At 38.5% G+C, this 17,671-nt stretch overlaps 1 protein-coding gene across 1 annotated transcript in view; it reads right to left on the bottom strand.

The window, feature by feature from the left end:
• ITGA4 (integrin subunit alpha 4) overlaps positions 1-17,671 on the bottom strand; it is a 55,987-nt gene that overhangs the window by 23,629 nt on the left and 14,687 nt on the right. The window contains 9 exon segments of the mRNA XM_048869874.2: positions 1,631-1,785; positions 6,419-6,573; positions 6,962-7,007; positions 8,679-8,769; positions 9,861-9,955; positions 13,354-13,465; positions 15,052-15,189; positions 15,285-15,347; positions 15,697-15,782. Of these exon segments, the coding sequence (XP_048725831.2) occupies positions 1,631-1,785; positions 6,419-6,573; positions 6,962-7,007; positions 8,679-8,769; positions 9,861-9,955; positions 13,354-13,465; positions 15,052-15,189; positions 15,285-15,347; positions 15,697-15,782 (941 nt within the window).

Genomic DNA, 17,671 nt, shown 5'->3' with positions numbered 1-17,671 from the left:
CAGATCCACTGAATTCAACAGATCTACTTGAGAAATAAAGTACTATTCAGTGTTAGTAAGGTTGGCAGAATCTGGACCAATGCAAAGGTAGGACTAAACATTAAAATATAGTTATCAATGTTGCACCACCCACAAAATTCCCATGTAGATCTTGCCTAAAGAAACCTTTATCTTCATGCAATTATATATAGAAAATAAACTATTCTAAATGCAGATCTGCAATACACCACTGGGCAACCAGGCTTTTGGCTGGTGGGCACAGCCCTTTCTCTGGGCTTTGGGACCAGCCAGATGATCAGCTGATGATGATTACCACTAGTCTCACTAAGCTTGGCCTAGTCTTGATTTATGTATCACCACCTGAGCACTAATCTGTGCTTCTGCTCACTCCTGCCTAAAGACCTGGGTCCAGAAGCCTTATAAGCTACCACATGGATCTATACAGGCAACCTCTGATCTCCTGGTGATGTGGCTCCCACTTCCTATGGAGGCGTATGGACCCGTTACTGTACAGTTATTCCCAGACGCTGCTATGGTTCTGTCAGGAGAACCCTCACCTATGGAGAATTCTCCTTTGATAGGCTGCTCTTTCCCAGAAGGTGGAAGAATGGGAGAGATCAGCCAATTAGATTCTGCAAGTGTTGATGCACAGCCTAGTGCTCCCTTTCTTTCCCCCTTACTAAGAGTAGTAGGAGTGCTGTATGCTGCAGCAGCTAGGAAGCAGCTACTCCTATTGCCATCCATGCAAAATTATTTACATATGTAAATCATACAAATTATTTAAATGTAGGCAAACATTAGGTAGATATTGAAAGCTGAGTCAGGATACACCAACATATGTATATTAAAAGGAAAAAACAAAATCAATGTAGACATTAGTGGGTCAAATTTATCCTGTGTGTAACTCCGCTGGTATCACCACGGATGAGTTTGGCCAAGTTAGTTAATAATTAAAGTTCAATTTGAAAACGTTACCAAAAAAATTAAAAATGTGTAAACAAAAATATTAGGCCAAAATCAAACTGGAGAGTGGCCCACAAAATTTTACCAGAACACCCCTAAATCCCAGTCTGCCTTAATACACTATTTCAGTAACTTGTTGAGTCAGCTCAGCACTACTGATAAGACGTGGACATATATGATTCTCTTGCACCTATAGTGAATCTATGCAATATCTTCTCAGTAGCCACAAAGTTTGCCATCTGTCTCTCACTCTCTCTTCCCGACAATAGGGTCAAATTGGCAAAAAATAAATTACCAAGATTTTTTTAAATCCTACTAGCATCCCAAATATAGGAACTATATTCTCCTAGTGGAGACATCTGCATAATGTTAATAGGTACACATTCCTGCCAAGATTAATAATACTGGCACACACTTAGAAAAGTCAAGAGAGTCATGTTGACTTATCTCTTAAGCAGCAAAGGGTGGAGAGGCAGGGTTGTGGGGGGAAATTCAACATTTACTTAATGGACAAGATTATGATCTGCTAGGACAGACATTTTTAATTTCTGTGAGGGTAACATAAATAGGAGACTATGTAAAACCTTTTTTTAAAGTAGGTAGATACCCCTTACACATATGACAATATTACTGTATGAAACAAAGTAGATACTAAAGATTACATTACCTTCAAAAATGCTGGATGACTTTTGCAGGTAACATTGCTGTTGTAAATCTGCATACTTCCTGAGACCATATCTGATGTTCCATTAGAAGAAAAGTAAAATCTTGCAGGAATGTTTGTTTTTCTGCTTACATCTACACTTAGGTCATAAAGCAGCACTGCAAGATTAAAAAGCAAGTAAGTAAAAGCTTTTTACAAAATATCTTTGAAACATGTTTATTTTCACTAATTTATGATAGGAGTTTATACCTCATCACTTACAAATGGAGTCTGCTGGATACATAATGTCTGTCTCAAAATGCTCTAGAAAGCATCAAGTTAAATGTATTTTTGAACCCTTGGGAATATACACAAAGCTGTAATTTAAAAGGAAAAAATAACTTCACAATTTTAAAAGAAAACTTATGCATGCAGGTACATAACGTGTTCTCTTAAATTTATTATTTCCCTTCTGACTCACAGAGCCAAACCTGTCCCTGATATGAGCCCATGGCTCCACTGCAATCAATGGAGTTGCATGCATTTACACCACGGCTGATTTTGGTGCATTGTTTTTATATTTAGATAAATATAGCTAAAATCTGACTGAGAAAACCCAGTGTCAGTTAATCACAGAACTGGCATTAAAATTTCAGCAAACAGTCAACAAGAATAGATTCAGTGACTGAAATTTAATTTAAAATAAATACAAAAATCTGGAAGATCCTAAATCACAAACAGAACACTGTGGATAATCAAATCACAAGCAAATTTTAGAACACCATTGTTTTAATATTTCACAGTTTCACTTCTGTCGTGACTTGAGTTTATGTATTCTGGGTTTTGTGTACCTCCTCCTCCTCCTGTTGCCATTACTATTACCTAAGGCCTGAATTCAATAAGGGTACGTAAGCCAGTGCTTAACTTTTAAGCATGCTGAATCGGGGACTGCTGCAGACAAACACAAACCTCCGGGAATCTGAACTCCAAACCTTTCAATTCACTCTTGAAGTTATTAGTAGTTATGCTTACAATACTTATATAGTCTACTAGTCGAGACACAAACTGTTTTAATTTTTAAAGCATTTCAGTTCACTTAATATAGTAACTGTATTCTTGTCAAACAACTCTTTCCAATAAAAAAAGAAATATGCATGCTATCTAATCAAATCTGAAAAGGAAAAATGCTGTTTCAGATAGGGTCATCATGTGAATTCTTGATCCCCTGGAGACTTTTCAAAACAACTGTACATATTTAAAGAATCAGCATTATTTATGTAGCTCCTTTCTTATTTTTTCTACCATTTTACATGTTACAGCACAATTAAATGGTTTAATCATATAACGAAAGGACTTGTGTAGTAAAACTAAAAGTGTACCCAACTCAAACTCCATAAGAGCGATTCCCTGTTCTGCGCTTCTAAAAGCTGCTTCTTTCTCTCTCTATCTGCCTAATGAGCAGAGCAATGCACTCAGTCCTCAAAGGTGGCAGCATCTCATACTGCATTTTCTCCATAGCCATATAGAAGGTTTTAATAGGCAACATTTCTGTACGATCCTGACCAGGAATGCCTTGGTTGAGGCTGCTTCCAGAGGACCAACAGTGTTACTGCTGGTCAGCCAGTATAGGTCTTCACTGAGTATTGATATTTGTCCTTCACTAATTTCCTACCTGCCTGCAATGTGACAATCCAGGATTAAATCAAACTGGCCTTGGGCATGGCAATTTGCACACAGATCTGGTGGTAGGTTTTGTGGGTCCCTATACAAGGTGAGACACAGGGTCGCAGATGCACTATGTGAATGAAGGAAGGCTAGGAAAGTAAATGTAGCACTTTTTCATGCTAGACCACGAAGCATGTTTTGGCAGATGGGAAGGACTTTGGATTGGAGCCCTTGTCATTATGAAGCAGTGACAGGTACAAAGTTTAGCAATTCAAAGTTCTACCCTCACCCCCATTACACTGCTTTGCCTTTGTACTTCTTTCTGAACTTTAACATAGACAATTCTGCTGTGTCCTTTAACCTAGCTGGCCCTACTAAGGATTTACAAAGTTGCTTAAACTCAGGAGGAGTATGATGGCTCAGAGGTGGGCCATAGAAAGTTTGGAGTTCATTTCAAAATACCATAATAAATAATCAATTCAAATAAATAATGTAACTTTCCCTGAACACTCAAGTTCTCATTGAGAATAGAAAAATAAAACAAATGTAGAGTCTCTAGACCATCCTGTTATGCAGATAAGTCATTTTCTCCCCGCCCGCCCCCAAAATTAAAAATTTTGATTTTTTTGGAAACTTTATAGGTTTTTTAACCTCCCATATCATGTTGATTAAGGGTAAAAATTCAGGCATATTAATAGGAAACTAGTTACAACCTTAACTACAGGGTTGACCCTCCGATATAATGTGTGCAACTTCTTTCAGTAGTAATGTAGCTAATAAAATATTCATAGATTTTAAAGCCAGAAGGGACCATTATAATGATCTAATCTGCTCTCCTGCATAAAACAGGTCAAAGAACCTCATCCAATAATTTCTGCTTCAAGCCTATAGCCTCTGCTTGAGGTATAGCATATCTTTTAGAAAAACATCCAGCCCTGATTTTAAGACTTCAAGCAATAGAGAATTTACCACATCACTGAGTAAGTTGTTTCAATATCCTCGCTATTGCAAAACAGGGCCTTATTTCTTGTCTGAATTTGTCTAGCTTCAGCTTCCAACCACTGGATCTTTTTCTGCAGATTAAAAAGCCATTTACTATCAGAAATCTATTCCCCATGCCAGGACTAGTAAACCAGATCAAGCCACCACTTAGATATCCTAAACTGATTGAGCTTCTTTAGCAGGGGTGAGAAAACTATTGCCCGCGGGCCACATCCGGCCCACCAGCTGATTTAAGCCAGCACTTGAGCTCCCGCTGGGGAGGGGGTTGGGGGCCACTCTGTGAGTGCGAGCTGCGGCTTCTGGAAGCAGTGGCATGTCCCCCCTCTGGCTCCTACATTTAAGGGCAGCCAGGGGACTCTGCACACTGCCCTGTCTGCAGGCGCTGCCCCCGTGTAGGAGCCGGAGGGGGGACATGCCACTGCTTTCAGGAGCTGCTTGAGGTAAGTGCCACCTGGAGCCTACACCCCTGAGCCTCTCCCATGCCCCAAATCCCTGATCCCCCTCCTGCCCTCCGAACTCCTCAGTCCCAGCCCGGAGCATCCTCCTGCATCCCAATCCCCCATCTCCAGCTCCACCCCAGAACCCGCACACCCAGCCAAAGCCCTCACCCCCCCACCTCAACCCTCTGCCCCAGACCAGAGCCCCTCTTTTCTGGCCCCACCGCAGAGCCCGCACCCCCAGCCAGAGCCCTCACCCCCTCCTGAACCCCAACCCCAATTTTGTGAGCATTCATGACCCACCATACAATTTCCATATCCAGATGTGGCCCTCGGGCCAAAAAGTTTGCCCACCCCTGTCCTTTAGTCTTTCACTCTAAGGCTTTTTCTTATCTGAAGCTTTCCAATTTGTGAACATCCTTTTTGAAATGATGGGCCAGACTTGGACACAGTATTCCAATTATGATCTCATAAATAGTGTATTCAGATGTAGTATCTTCCTAATCCTACTTGGTATTCTCCTGATTATACATCCAAAGATCACATTCACCCTTTTTGCTACAGTATTGAATGAGGAAGCTCATGTTCAACTGGTTCTCTGCCATAACTCTCAAGTCCTTTTCAGAGTTATTGCTTTCCAGGACAGGATCCTCCATCTTATAAGTATGACCTATATTCTTTCTTCTTACATGTATGAACTTGCATTTGGCATCTTAACCAAGTGATCTACGTCAGACTGTATAACCAATCTGTCCCCATCGTTATTTATTGCTCCACCAACTTTTTTGTTATAAGAAAATTGTATGAGCGATAATTTTGTATTTTCATCCGTATCATTGATAAATATATTTATCTGAGAATAGAACCTTGTGGGACTTCACTAGAAAACCCTCCATGTAATGACTATTTCCAATTTACAATTGCTTTTTGTGATCTATCAGTAAACCAATTTTTAATTCATTAATATGGGATGCATTGATTTTGTAGAGTGCTATATTTTATCAGAATGTCATGAAGCACTAAGTCAAATGTCTTAAAGAAGTCTAAGTATGTTGTGTTCAACACAATTATCCTTATCAACCATCCTTATACTCTTATAAAAATAGAAGTCTAACTATTTTTGATAAAACTGTCCTGACTGGTGTTACTTTTGTTAGTTCAAGTCCACTGGAACTTCCCCATTGTTCCGAAATCTGTTAAACATCAACATTAATGGTTCAGAGAGCTCCCTGGCCAATTCTTTTTATACTCTTTGGGTGCAAATTATCTGGTCCTACTGATTTACAAATGTTTAATTTTAATACTTGCTGTTTTATATCCTTCCCAGTTGATGGTGGAACAAAAAGTATTTCATTATCACTGTAAGACATGAATACATGCTCATTCTTTCCAAATACAGAACAGAAATATTTATTGAAATTCTGCTTTTTCTGCATCACATTTACTAATTTACCATTCTTGTCTAGTACTGGACCTATACTATTGTTTGGATTTCTTTTGTTCCATATATATTTAAAGCATTATTGTTTATTCTCCTTAATCCTAGTGCCATAGCTTTTTAGTGATTTTTCATAGTGATACCTACTGTGTTCAAGTTGATGGATTACTTTATAAACACTGTATTTGTTTATATTCCAAATGGTAAAATATCCTACAGCATGGAAACTGATCCATGTACTCAATACAAAATATTTATCTAGTAGCTTACCAACATAACCGGGGACATCTTGTCCTTTATAGGTAAAGCAAAGCATTAAATTCACACACACAGCAGGTTGGCCATTTTCCACACATTCCAAATTAGTTCGATTTACAGCATTAGGGTGTTTTAAAGACGCTTCAACAACCACCACTGGTCTTGTTCTAAGAATACAAAACAGTTTATGGTCACAAAATGCTTCAGCATTAATTTATAATTACCTCTGCACACACTTGTTATTTTCAAATATAATGTTTATGGTAGTAGATAAGTCTTATCCTATACACTGTAAGAATAAAAATAGAGTTTTACATGTTGAATTTTTGAGGGTTTTATTGCTCCAAGAAGTTTCTGGATGTCATTTTCCTTTTGCTCAGAGGTGTTTACTTAAATACATCAGTGTAGAATAAAATTCTAGTGCTTAATGACTGAAGTTCAAAACACCATAAAGAGCATTAAGAGGTCATGAGCACATTGCACATTTTTTAATTGAATCTCATAATTTACAATTAAGTCCAACTGTCTGTAAGCACTGAAATGTATCAGCCTCACCTCAGCAGCACGGCAGAATCACTGAGAAAGGCACCAACTGCTACATCTGTACAAAAAACCAAAGATCGATGCGCATCATTAGTCAAAAAGAATCACTTCTCAGGCATAAGTACCTTACTGCACATTTACCTTGTGGACTGTATTAAAACACGACTTGCTCATTAGTAATTAGAGGGGATATGCTAATATATATACAGCAAGATACTTTATCATTGATATTTCCAATGCAGATTCTTCACTAAGTATCTGTTTACTTTCTGTTAAAGCTTCACGTTAATGTTCCTGCCATTGCTAATGCTAAGGCTGCAACTCAAAGTCCACTACAAGTATATTTTCCTGAAGCTGAAGAACAATTCAGCTAAAATAAGAGGCATTTACATCTTTTTCTCTAACCCAGAATTATTATTAGAATTATTATTCTCGTTAAAATTAAATGTAAAGTGTTCACATGACAGAGTAAAGGTACAATGTGAAGTCATTCTGTGAGCCTTAGTCAAAGGGTAAAATTTTCAAATGTGGCTAAATGACATAGGAGCCTAAGTCCCATTGACTTGCAATGAGAGTTAGGCTCCTAAATGCATAAGTCTCTTTTCAAAATGGAACTTGGGCGCTTATGAAAATTTAATCCTGGCTCTCAAGAAAGGTCTTTTATTTGAAGGTAGTGAATGAACAAAGTAGAGGGCACCAAAGCATTAGAACTTACGTCTATGATAGATGTATTCACCTGAACCATTTATCTATATATGGGGTTCTCAAACTGGGAGGCACAAGGTTATCACATGGGGGGTCGTGAGCTGTCAACCTCCTCCCTCAAACCCCACTTTGCCTCCAGCATTTATAATAGTGTTAAATACAAAAAAAGTGTTTTAATTTATAAGGGGGGGGGGGTCGCACTCATAAGTTTGCTGTGTGAAAGGGGTCACCAATACAAAAGTTTGAGAAACACTGATCTAGATACTGCTATGTCTCTCTCTAGCCATGGAGTTTCTGCTTCTATGCAGTAAAACTTTCCCTAAGGACTCTCTGGCATAAAGGGACTCTAAAACAATTGAAGAGCTTTTCCTCCAAAGAGCCTTTCTCAAGCTTAAGCACAGGGGCCATGGCTGAGCCAACAGGGGCATGTCAGCACTGGGGTCACCCATATGTCACCTTGCGGACGCTGCCATAACTTAAGCCTCCAGGGAGCTGCTCCAGTCCCCTGGGCCACAAGTTCTGTGCTGCACCTTTTACTCCTGGTCATTTCCTTTACTACCTTTGTTGATTATCAAGACTTTGCCAGTACAAACATTAAATCCTCTTTCCTAATTTATTTCGTAATTCCATAATTCAATGACTGACATCGGTCACCTGCATATTGAAAATGGTGATGTAATAAATGTCAGATTGTGACATCACTGGATGAAGTACTACAGTCAGTACTACAAACAGATAATATGGTTATTTTCTCTTCTACTGTACCACAAACTTAGTTTTAAGCCTGAGATTCTTAACTAATAGGAAATTAATCTGCCACAGAAAAACTGCCTCTTGCCCTCAGCTTTACTGCTGTTTTTATCTTCCAAAACTGTTATGATGATGGCCTGTCCCTCACAGTTTTTGCTCCTTCATTTATGTTAGAAATGCTGAGTAGCATGGTTGGTTTGTTTCCCACCAACTTACATTTAATTTCATTTATACTATTTTAAACAGGAAGAATAGAAATGACTGTTTAATTCACCTGGATAACCATTGTTATCTGCATCAATGCCACTTGATATGGATTGTCCAAACATGCTTAAAGTGTTGCTGATTCTGTGTCCTTGTATTCTCTGAAAAATAAAGGACTGACCAAAATGAAAATGAGCTTTTCCAAACATTCTAAGTAATATTTATTTTAGGTGGTAACCAATGGGAAACTGTAGCACAACCACCCTACCCCTTATCCTAATCATTTCTTGATTTTGATTTAATTAAGTTTGAATCCAATATTGGCTCCTTTGTTGCAAATATTATATCCCATAATCCATGCCTGAGAACTACAGTGTATTCAGCTATTTCTGTTACATTGAGAAAAAGCAGATTTCTCCACTGGATCTATATAGTTGTTATAAGAAGGCTATGGCCCTTCAAATGAGGGACCTAAATCCCACCTTCTTGAGAGGAATCGCCAAATAGAGGGTAGCAAAGAGGCAGGATTTCCCATCTCTGTTCACTGAATAGACCTGAGCAAACATTTTGCGACTCCCAGACACATACAGTAGATAAATAGGATGGGTCATCCAAATATGCATGGTGAGCATGAACCCGGACGTATCATCCAAATATGCATGGTGAGCATGAACCCAGAACTGTCATATATGATTGCAGTGGAAGTGCTAATAAAACCAACCTCTGCTGAACATAGAACTCTGGGAATATGTATGTGCAAAAATGGCCAAGATTGAGATCAAAATAAAAACCACATACTAAGTGAAAGGTCAGAAATTCAAAAACTCAAATATATTCAGTTGTCCCTTAGGCAAGACAAGAGAAACACACTATGGCCAGCTCGACACTACAGCCTATTGTCGCATAACTACCTCATGCAGGGGTGTGAAAAATCTACACCCCCAAGCGACGTAGTTACACTGACCTAACTCCTGGTGTAGACAGCGGTATGTCAACGGGAGAGCTTCTCCCGTTGTCATAACTACCGTGTCCCGTGGAGGGGGATTAGCTACGCCGACGGGAGAAGTTCTCCCATCGGCAAAGGAGCGTCTTCACGTAAGTGCTACAGCAGCGCAGCTGTGCTCAAGCAGCATTTTAAGTGTAGACCCGTGTGACGCTGACAATCTGCTCCAATGAAATTTAAATGTAATCATTTTAAAGACTTTACTGGGCAATTTTTTTTTTTAAAAAGAGAGTATCAAGAAAGCCATACCTGCGAGAAGGATGAAGATATCCCATCCTTCCTGCCATTATATATATAAATTGCTCCTTCGAGATTATTTTCCTGGGGAGCCCCAATGGCAACATCTGTAGAAAGATTTTATTTTAATACAGGGAAATGATATGTAATCAGTAAACAAGAAAAATGTTTTTATACAGTTTTCTCATTTTGAATGTGTTTATATTTCATGTCTGGGAGATAGTATAGGTTGATAAGTTTATATTTAAGGAGTCAAATATTGCTTTTACAAGTTTATAAAATGCCTTGCAGACCAGCAGATGTGAAGTATGAATGTTCCAAATTTTATAACCTATTCAGCAAGAGCACAGGGAGCAGACCGGATTGGTCCTATAACACATGAAGATCCATTTATAGCTGTAATTTAGGTGTAAAATATTTACAAATGCTGTAATCAGAGAAGCTGTAATAGACGCCTGCATGAAGGCTCAATGGGCTGTGCACAAGTACATGGTTCACGCTAGTAAGTTTGATTTCAGGGCCCCATTTTTTGGTAATGCTTGAGAATGAAGGCTCGCTCTTGTCTTTTTTTTAGTATACACCATTTTTCCAAGAGGAAATAGAGGGGCTCACGGAAATATCTGACGTTTGAAAAGGGGCTTCGGGGTGTAAATAAAGAGCTGTATCAATAGTACCGCTTGTGCGTGGTTTCTGCCCTGTTTTACAGTGCAGCCTGAATGCCTGTCCAGACATGGTTATTTGGAGGCACAGTAACTTTGGTGACAACAGATGGAAAGGGGACTCAGTCTAAGTGTGAAGGGAACAGCCCTTCAGCTGTGAGGGGTTTGTCTGCACAGTGCATTAGTTCATGCTAAAGAGGGGTAAATTCTGGTGTTCACTAGTTGGCCACGTGGAGCTTGCTAGTGCACACTAAAAGTTCCACATTCATGTTGTCCAGTTTCAAACAGTGCTTTCATCAAAGTCAATGCAATTGCGCCAAATTACAGAGAGGTTAAATTTGATTTTTAAACTGTAATAAGGGGTGATAGCCAAAATGATCAATGGCCCTTCCCTTAAAAAGAAAAGATCTCCTCCCACTGCTAAAACTATGATAATTTTGCTGCCCTCTGTTGTTCCCACAACGATTAAAGCTGTAAGGCACATGCCATACACTATTACTTTGTCTAAAACAAGTAAATTTTCCTTATTTCTAAACGTCCTTAACATCTCATTAACATACGTGTTTGGGCATATAACAGGGAAATTAAGGTAACTGGCTTTAAACAAAGTAATATGTTGAATGCCTACATGATTTAATTCCAGTGGGGAGTGCAAATGCAAAAGAATAGCAATAGACTAGTTCCTAAATCACAAACATAGTTGGTCAAATAGCCAGAGCAAATGATCCCAAAAGAAAGATACAGAGTACATTAGTTCAAAATGCACCAAGGGAAATTAACAGATTTTTGGCTTCACTCATAAACAAATTGATTCTTTGCAAAGTGTAATAATATAAGTGGAACCAAACCAAAAAAACTCAAGAAAGGAAAGTCTCTGCTGACTAGGTTCAGTTGAATAGTACTCTGATTTAATCCGGTACCATACTTCAGTGGTTAAAATGTTACAGCTCTCTACTGATTAGATGAAAATATGACAGACGCTTGTGCTATCTAATTAAGACTAAACATACATTCTTTGGGGTAAACTCATTCACTAATGTACCTCCAACTGACTTCACTAATTGATTCATAGGGTTTAAAACTACTGAAAAAAAAAAACCAGCTCTTTCATATACTTTTTCCTTGCACTCCCTATAGACAAATGGACTCTTTCATCATTCAAGATTTCTTTTTATATTTTTCTGCCATGTCTGTTTTTCTTTTACAGGAAATATCTCCTCCACTTTCTCCCTCCTCAGTTTTAAGTTGCCTTGCCTCCGCCTCCACTGTCTCATCTCCCCTAACTCTCTTATCATACCCCTTCTATGTCATATTCCCTATTATGTTATCTGTTCTATGCTATATTACCTATTACACCTTTTGATTGTACAACTCTTTCCACTTAGCACATTGTGGGCACGACTGGAATTACAAATTATAACTATTTGCACGATGATGATCTCTACATACACCACACACTTCTGGCCTATCTTTAAATTATGTCAATTTGACATACCATATTTTACCAATTATCATCATAATTTAATCACATAAAGGTAGAAGTCAGTTTCTAAACAGAGTAAGAAGTTTTCTCTGTCCTGACAGCTTGCATATAAAACAAAGATAAGACCGAACGAAATGCAGCTATGAAGATTATTGGTAAAGGAGGAAGAAAGCACAGGAGGAAAGATTCTTGAAACAAGAGAGAGGGTGCTCAGGAGATGAGAAGATGGTGACTGTTCCAAGACTAGGGGGCTGCATGACAGAGAGTGTACAGCCAAGAATGTGGGATAACAGGAACAGTAAGAAGAGTGCACCAAGATGAGTGTAGGGTGAATAAAAGGAGATAAATTCAAAGTTGCAGGTGCAGGGTGAATCTGATGTGGTAAAAGGACACCTAGTACATTAAAGGTTGCCTGTTCTTGGGCCTGGGCATGATTAGCTTCTTCTACATAGATTAACCTTTGAGCAAGAAAGCAAACCCTGTGGCTGAGCTGATAAAGGGGATCCAAGAAACCAGCAGAGAACTCCTGAGAGGTACTTCCTCTGCCCTCACACGTAGGGTGTCGGCTTGCCTGCCTTCTCTGCTGATAGAGAGCAGCGGTTTACACTCTACTTGCTAGAGTGGAAACACTAAGTGCTCCTGTTCCATAAAAAGCCATGAATGCTGTCACTTGGCCCACTCTCCTCACTTTCCTCTGGGGTTCCCATCCCGTTTTGTTTAGCTAACTGCAGCTCCTCCCACCCAAACCAAATGTTTGAAAGCCACTTCTTAAGCTAGTTCATGGGCTGAAGGAGGGGAGAAAGATTTCTTTAACGGTGATATTTTAGACAGAAGAGAAGTAAGAGAGGGCCATGATAACTATTGTAGCTCATAGACTGTCTGTGGTAGACCCTTTAATTGCAATTTTCAGAAGAGCTTGCATGTTGGTGTTTCTTTTTAATGTGAACACAGTGCTCTTTAGAGGAGTTGGCATGACAACCCTAGAGACTGAATTTCTCTATCCTCCGAGCAGGTCTAGTATAGGCAACAGCAGGGTAAACTTTGCAACCTTGTCTCACCAACATGAGGGAGGGACTTCATCTAAAGGTGAGAGGGTAATTCAACTTCCATATCCATTCAGTCCTTGGCCTCTCTGCTGAGACAGGTTGACACGACTTGGACACATACCCACTACAACCTGGTCTAACATTATTATTTCACACAGGAGAAGAGTTATCAGATGGTAATGACTATGGACCTGGAGTAAATCAGAACACAGGTGTAGAATGAAAGGCCCTTTCATCCATTAACAATCTCCTGAACCATTCACTCCTCATATTTATATTACATTACTGTCATGAATTACAAATATACTCATTAATACCTTCAAAACCATCATTATCAATGTCTCCTAGATTAGCTATGGATTCTCCAAACCTCGCTGCATAGAAGTCACTCCCAGCTAGTTCTATCTCCAATTCTAGCATCTCCGCTCCCTAAAGGAAAATAAAAACAAATGTATCTTAAAAAAGGGATTTCCAGTGACATGTGTTGTTGACCTTTTCAGTGCATAATCTATCAAAGAAAGTAAATATGCTATCTCAGAATACACCTTTCTGAATCATAAGGCTGATATGTTATATGAATTGCACAGGTAAAGGGAGCTTAAAGTGTGGCTCTGTGCTGAAAAATTAACATGTAAAATTGGCCTGATCCTTGTATGTTTTCAAAATCACGTTTGCACATTTCAGTAAAAAAGTTTTTAACTACTTTTTACTCTTGGTAGCCCTGAACAGTCACCACAACTCAGAGAGAGGGAACTGGATTCTCTTCTTGTGAATCATCAACAGAATTGTTTACTACAAACAACTGGCTCTTGAGCCCAGTTTCACTTTAATATACCAGGGCAATTTTCATAATGCAAGGCAGGTAGCCAGAAAAAAAAAAATCTCACTCCTCAAATTGACCACATTGGTTATGAAAATCACTAAAAATAATATATACAGGACCCTGTAATGTTAATAGAGTCGCTTTTCATACTGGAGTTGTTCCTTAAAAAGGGGGAAACGATTTGTTGTAACAAAACGATTTGGTGAACATCTGCGTGCGATAACAAGCCTACATCAAAACAGCACACAGATCACTGCAATGCCACAAAGAACATCATGATAAAAGGGAGTGCCATCTTCCCATCTCCCATTCCATCTTGGTTCACTCCCTATTTCATAGACTTAATATCATCTTTGGACAGCAGGAAGCACCTTTGGAAGAATCAAGGTATAACCAAGCCCTTCATGAAGACAATAATTGTGGTAAGAAAAGAATAATGGCAGATGCATATGTGAGAGAGAAAATAAAAATTCTAAAAATAAAATTAACGAATTACAACTAAGCAGATGAAAATGGAAAAAGTGATTACATTTTAACCTCTGATTAAAAAGCATAGAAAAAACAAATACCAATATATGATAACTCCAGTTATTTCATTTACCAAAATATGGGGAATAAAGAGATCTACCATTCTCCTTCCTGAATGCTACTAGTGACTACACATCTTTCACTCAGCTGCAAGTTGTTTGAGTTTGAAGCATCACCTATTCTGTTCACAAACTGTTCCCTTTTTTTGGTGGTTAAAAGAATGGCTTTCAACAAACTAAAATATCTGTTTTTCAAATTATAAGCAATATGATTGCAGAATGCATGCAAATAGACTTCAGTAACATACTAACTAACATATCAAGTTATGAAATCATGCTGATCTTTCTTCTACTTTAACACTTTCTCTTATGAACACCAGATTTACAGTAGATGTGGCTAGCACTTGATACATTCATATGCAAAATCATACTCCTGTTCTACCATATTCCCTGATACTAGCATAAAGTAGGTTTCAGTTAAGATCCCAGGTTTGCATGGTGGTATTTTAGCAGAATACATAGTTCTACTGTAAATCACGCAGTTCAAATGCATCATCTCAGAGTTCCTGTAACAAAGCAGAAAACACTGCTATTCGGTTTGTAGGACCAGAATTACTTTAAATAGTCAGAATTACTATTAATTTTAAAAAAGAAAACACACTTACAGAACCTGAGTTGATGTAAACATAAGCCCTTCCTTCTTCTCTGACTTTACTTTGCATTGGAGCGCCAACCAGTAAGTCTGAGAGGCCATCGGTATTCAGATCCACTGCGCAAACAGCAGCTCCAAAATAAGAACCAAGCTGTGCACACATACACACAAAAAGTGAACAGTCATCAAATCTTTAAGTCAACACACAAGAAGTTATAATATGTACCAAATAACATGAAAGGTTACCTTTTTACCCTTTAGTTCAGACAGAATATTTAATCCCCTTGTCCCAATGCTAAAAATGTATGCCTAAAATAAGAAGAGAACATAGGAGAAATTCAACTCTTTGCATTTACGGTTTGTCAGTAAGAAAAATGAAATACTAAATATGCTGTAGAGGAAAGACAAATCCCAAAAGGCACCAAGACAACACACAATTCAAAATAAAATACAGTCATGCATCATCTCCTGCCCTATCCTTTCTTAGCACCACTGAACAAGCAAGACCCTCTTTCACACTGCATTTCCTTTCATTCCTTCTCACAAACTCAGAGAAGCTCCAATACTCTGTGCTCCCTGGACCACAGAAATCCACTCTCTTAGCTTTCCATTGCAACAATCCAAAGAGGAAAAGTTACAACAACAAAGCACCTCTTACTTTACCAGTCTGCTCCTGTTGGGGAGCTCCTCCAATTACTTCTGTACTAGCTGGTGTCAGAAAGTGGCCAGCTCCAACAGCATATCCTGTAAATGAAATAGAGTCATAACTGAATACAGTAAATATGATTACAGGAACCATGAATATAATTTTAGAGGTGCTCTCTATGGCATACTGTCAACAATCCAGTAAACTATGGTCTGTTACTTTTCATACAACATATGCCTCACTCAGATGAGCTCTGAAAGAATAAAGTGCAATTTCATGCAGGTAAATAATAAAATGTTTAGAAAGGTAAGTTTTCATAAGATAAACAAGATGGTCAATAAAAATAAGGTTTACTCCCAATTGCTAGTATTCGCATTAAAAATGTCAGAAACACATATCACATTAAAGATGCCAAACACACCTCCATTTTCCAACTATTTGCCATTTTAAAAATTAGTTTTAGAATGGAAATCCATCTTATTTAACAACACAGATTCATGAGTCATTTTCAAATAGGTCTCCGTTGTAACAACAAATTAATGAAAACACTCACATAAGAAAATTCAAAGAGGAAACTACATCATTCAAACCAATCACCAGATTTGTTATTTCAAATGTGGTTGGTTTCTATTGTATTGCAATAAAAAAAAAGCACAATACTGTTACTAATACTGATTATTCTTTTGTTTGTTTGTTTTTTGGGACGAGCACCTTTTTTAAACATCTTGGATATTAGATTTGGCTAGCTGACAAGAAAATATTGTTGGCAACCATCAGGCAGTTGGATCCAGAGGGGCAGACTTTTACATCTCTGCAGGGCCCTCCTGACTAATGGGGCTATACAGGGATATAAAAGTCCACCCACAGACAACCTATTTGAAGATTGGGGCCTTATTTTTTTAGCTATGCATAACTGGTCATTTGTATTCCTCTCAAAGTGCAATATGGGACACAACTGGCTGAGCTCAAACAGAGAAGTCATTTAGTATATTCATATTCTGCTCCCCTTGTAATTACAGAACTCTCATCAGCTTTCCATGAAAGTAGGGAGTACAATATCATAGAGGAGAATTGTGCCTTAAATCTTTAACCTGCCAAGATGACTGTGTGGAACTCAGGTTCCCATTATGCCAGCATTTTCTTTTCATGTTTTAAGCTATAAGGGGTGAACAAGACCATTTATCATTTAAAGGTCAACCCCCAGTTTCTACTTATTCAACAAAAAATTAAGCTTAAGTAGATGAACCTTAATTTTCATGCTCTGACCTTTACTTTCAAGTTATTTTGTTTTTGTCCAAGTGCAAAAACATTCATTTTTAATTATTTTTTGGTAACTACAGGTCCCAGGTTTCTGCCCTGTTCTGAAGATTGTTTTCATACAACATATGAAAAATAATGTGAAGTTTATGCCTTTATTATTCAAGGCTCTGCACCTAAGCAAACCATTTCTGAGGCTGGGAGACAGTTCATCTGGGTTTTGCTCTTTCTACTGCTAGAACACTTCTGAAAATCTCAGGAGAAAACCCTGACAAAATGTTGCAAGTCACAAATAAGTTGATTAACAACTTCCTCATTCATTCACATTGACAAGAGGGAAGCAGTCAAATGGAAACTGGAAATAAGCTGAATCAAAATGTGTACATTTTAGAGGAGCCAGGGCAGTTTTATTCCAAGATTTCCCTAACCTAGCTCCTGGTCTAATTTCCATTTAAGTCAGTGGGAGTTTACTGATATTTAACGGGAGACGCATTGGGTTCTTAGTAATGGATGGGTGACGGATTTCTATCTCCAGACCTAAAGCACACAGGGAATGAAAGAAGTGGCAGTCATGAATTCAATAGCCCTGAAACTGAAGAGGGAATAGGAGCCAACATGGAAACATCCATCGCTTCTCAGAAGCTCCTTCACCAGAGCAGTATGTATTTGGGACTCCCAAATGGTTAAACCCATGAAGGAATGTGGTTTGGGGACAGGTACTAGACATGGC

Source organism: Caretta caretta, chromosome 11 (genome assembly GCF_965140235.1).
Source record: "Caretta caretta isolate rCarCar2 chromosome 11, rCarCar1.hap1, whole genome shotgun sequence".
NCBI lineage: Eukaryota > Metazoa > Chordata > Testudines > Cheloniidae > Caretta > Caretta caretta.
This window is presented reverse-complemented; position numbering and strand designations above follow the sequence as displayed.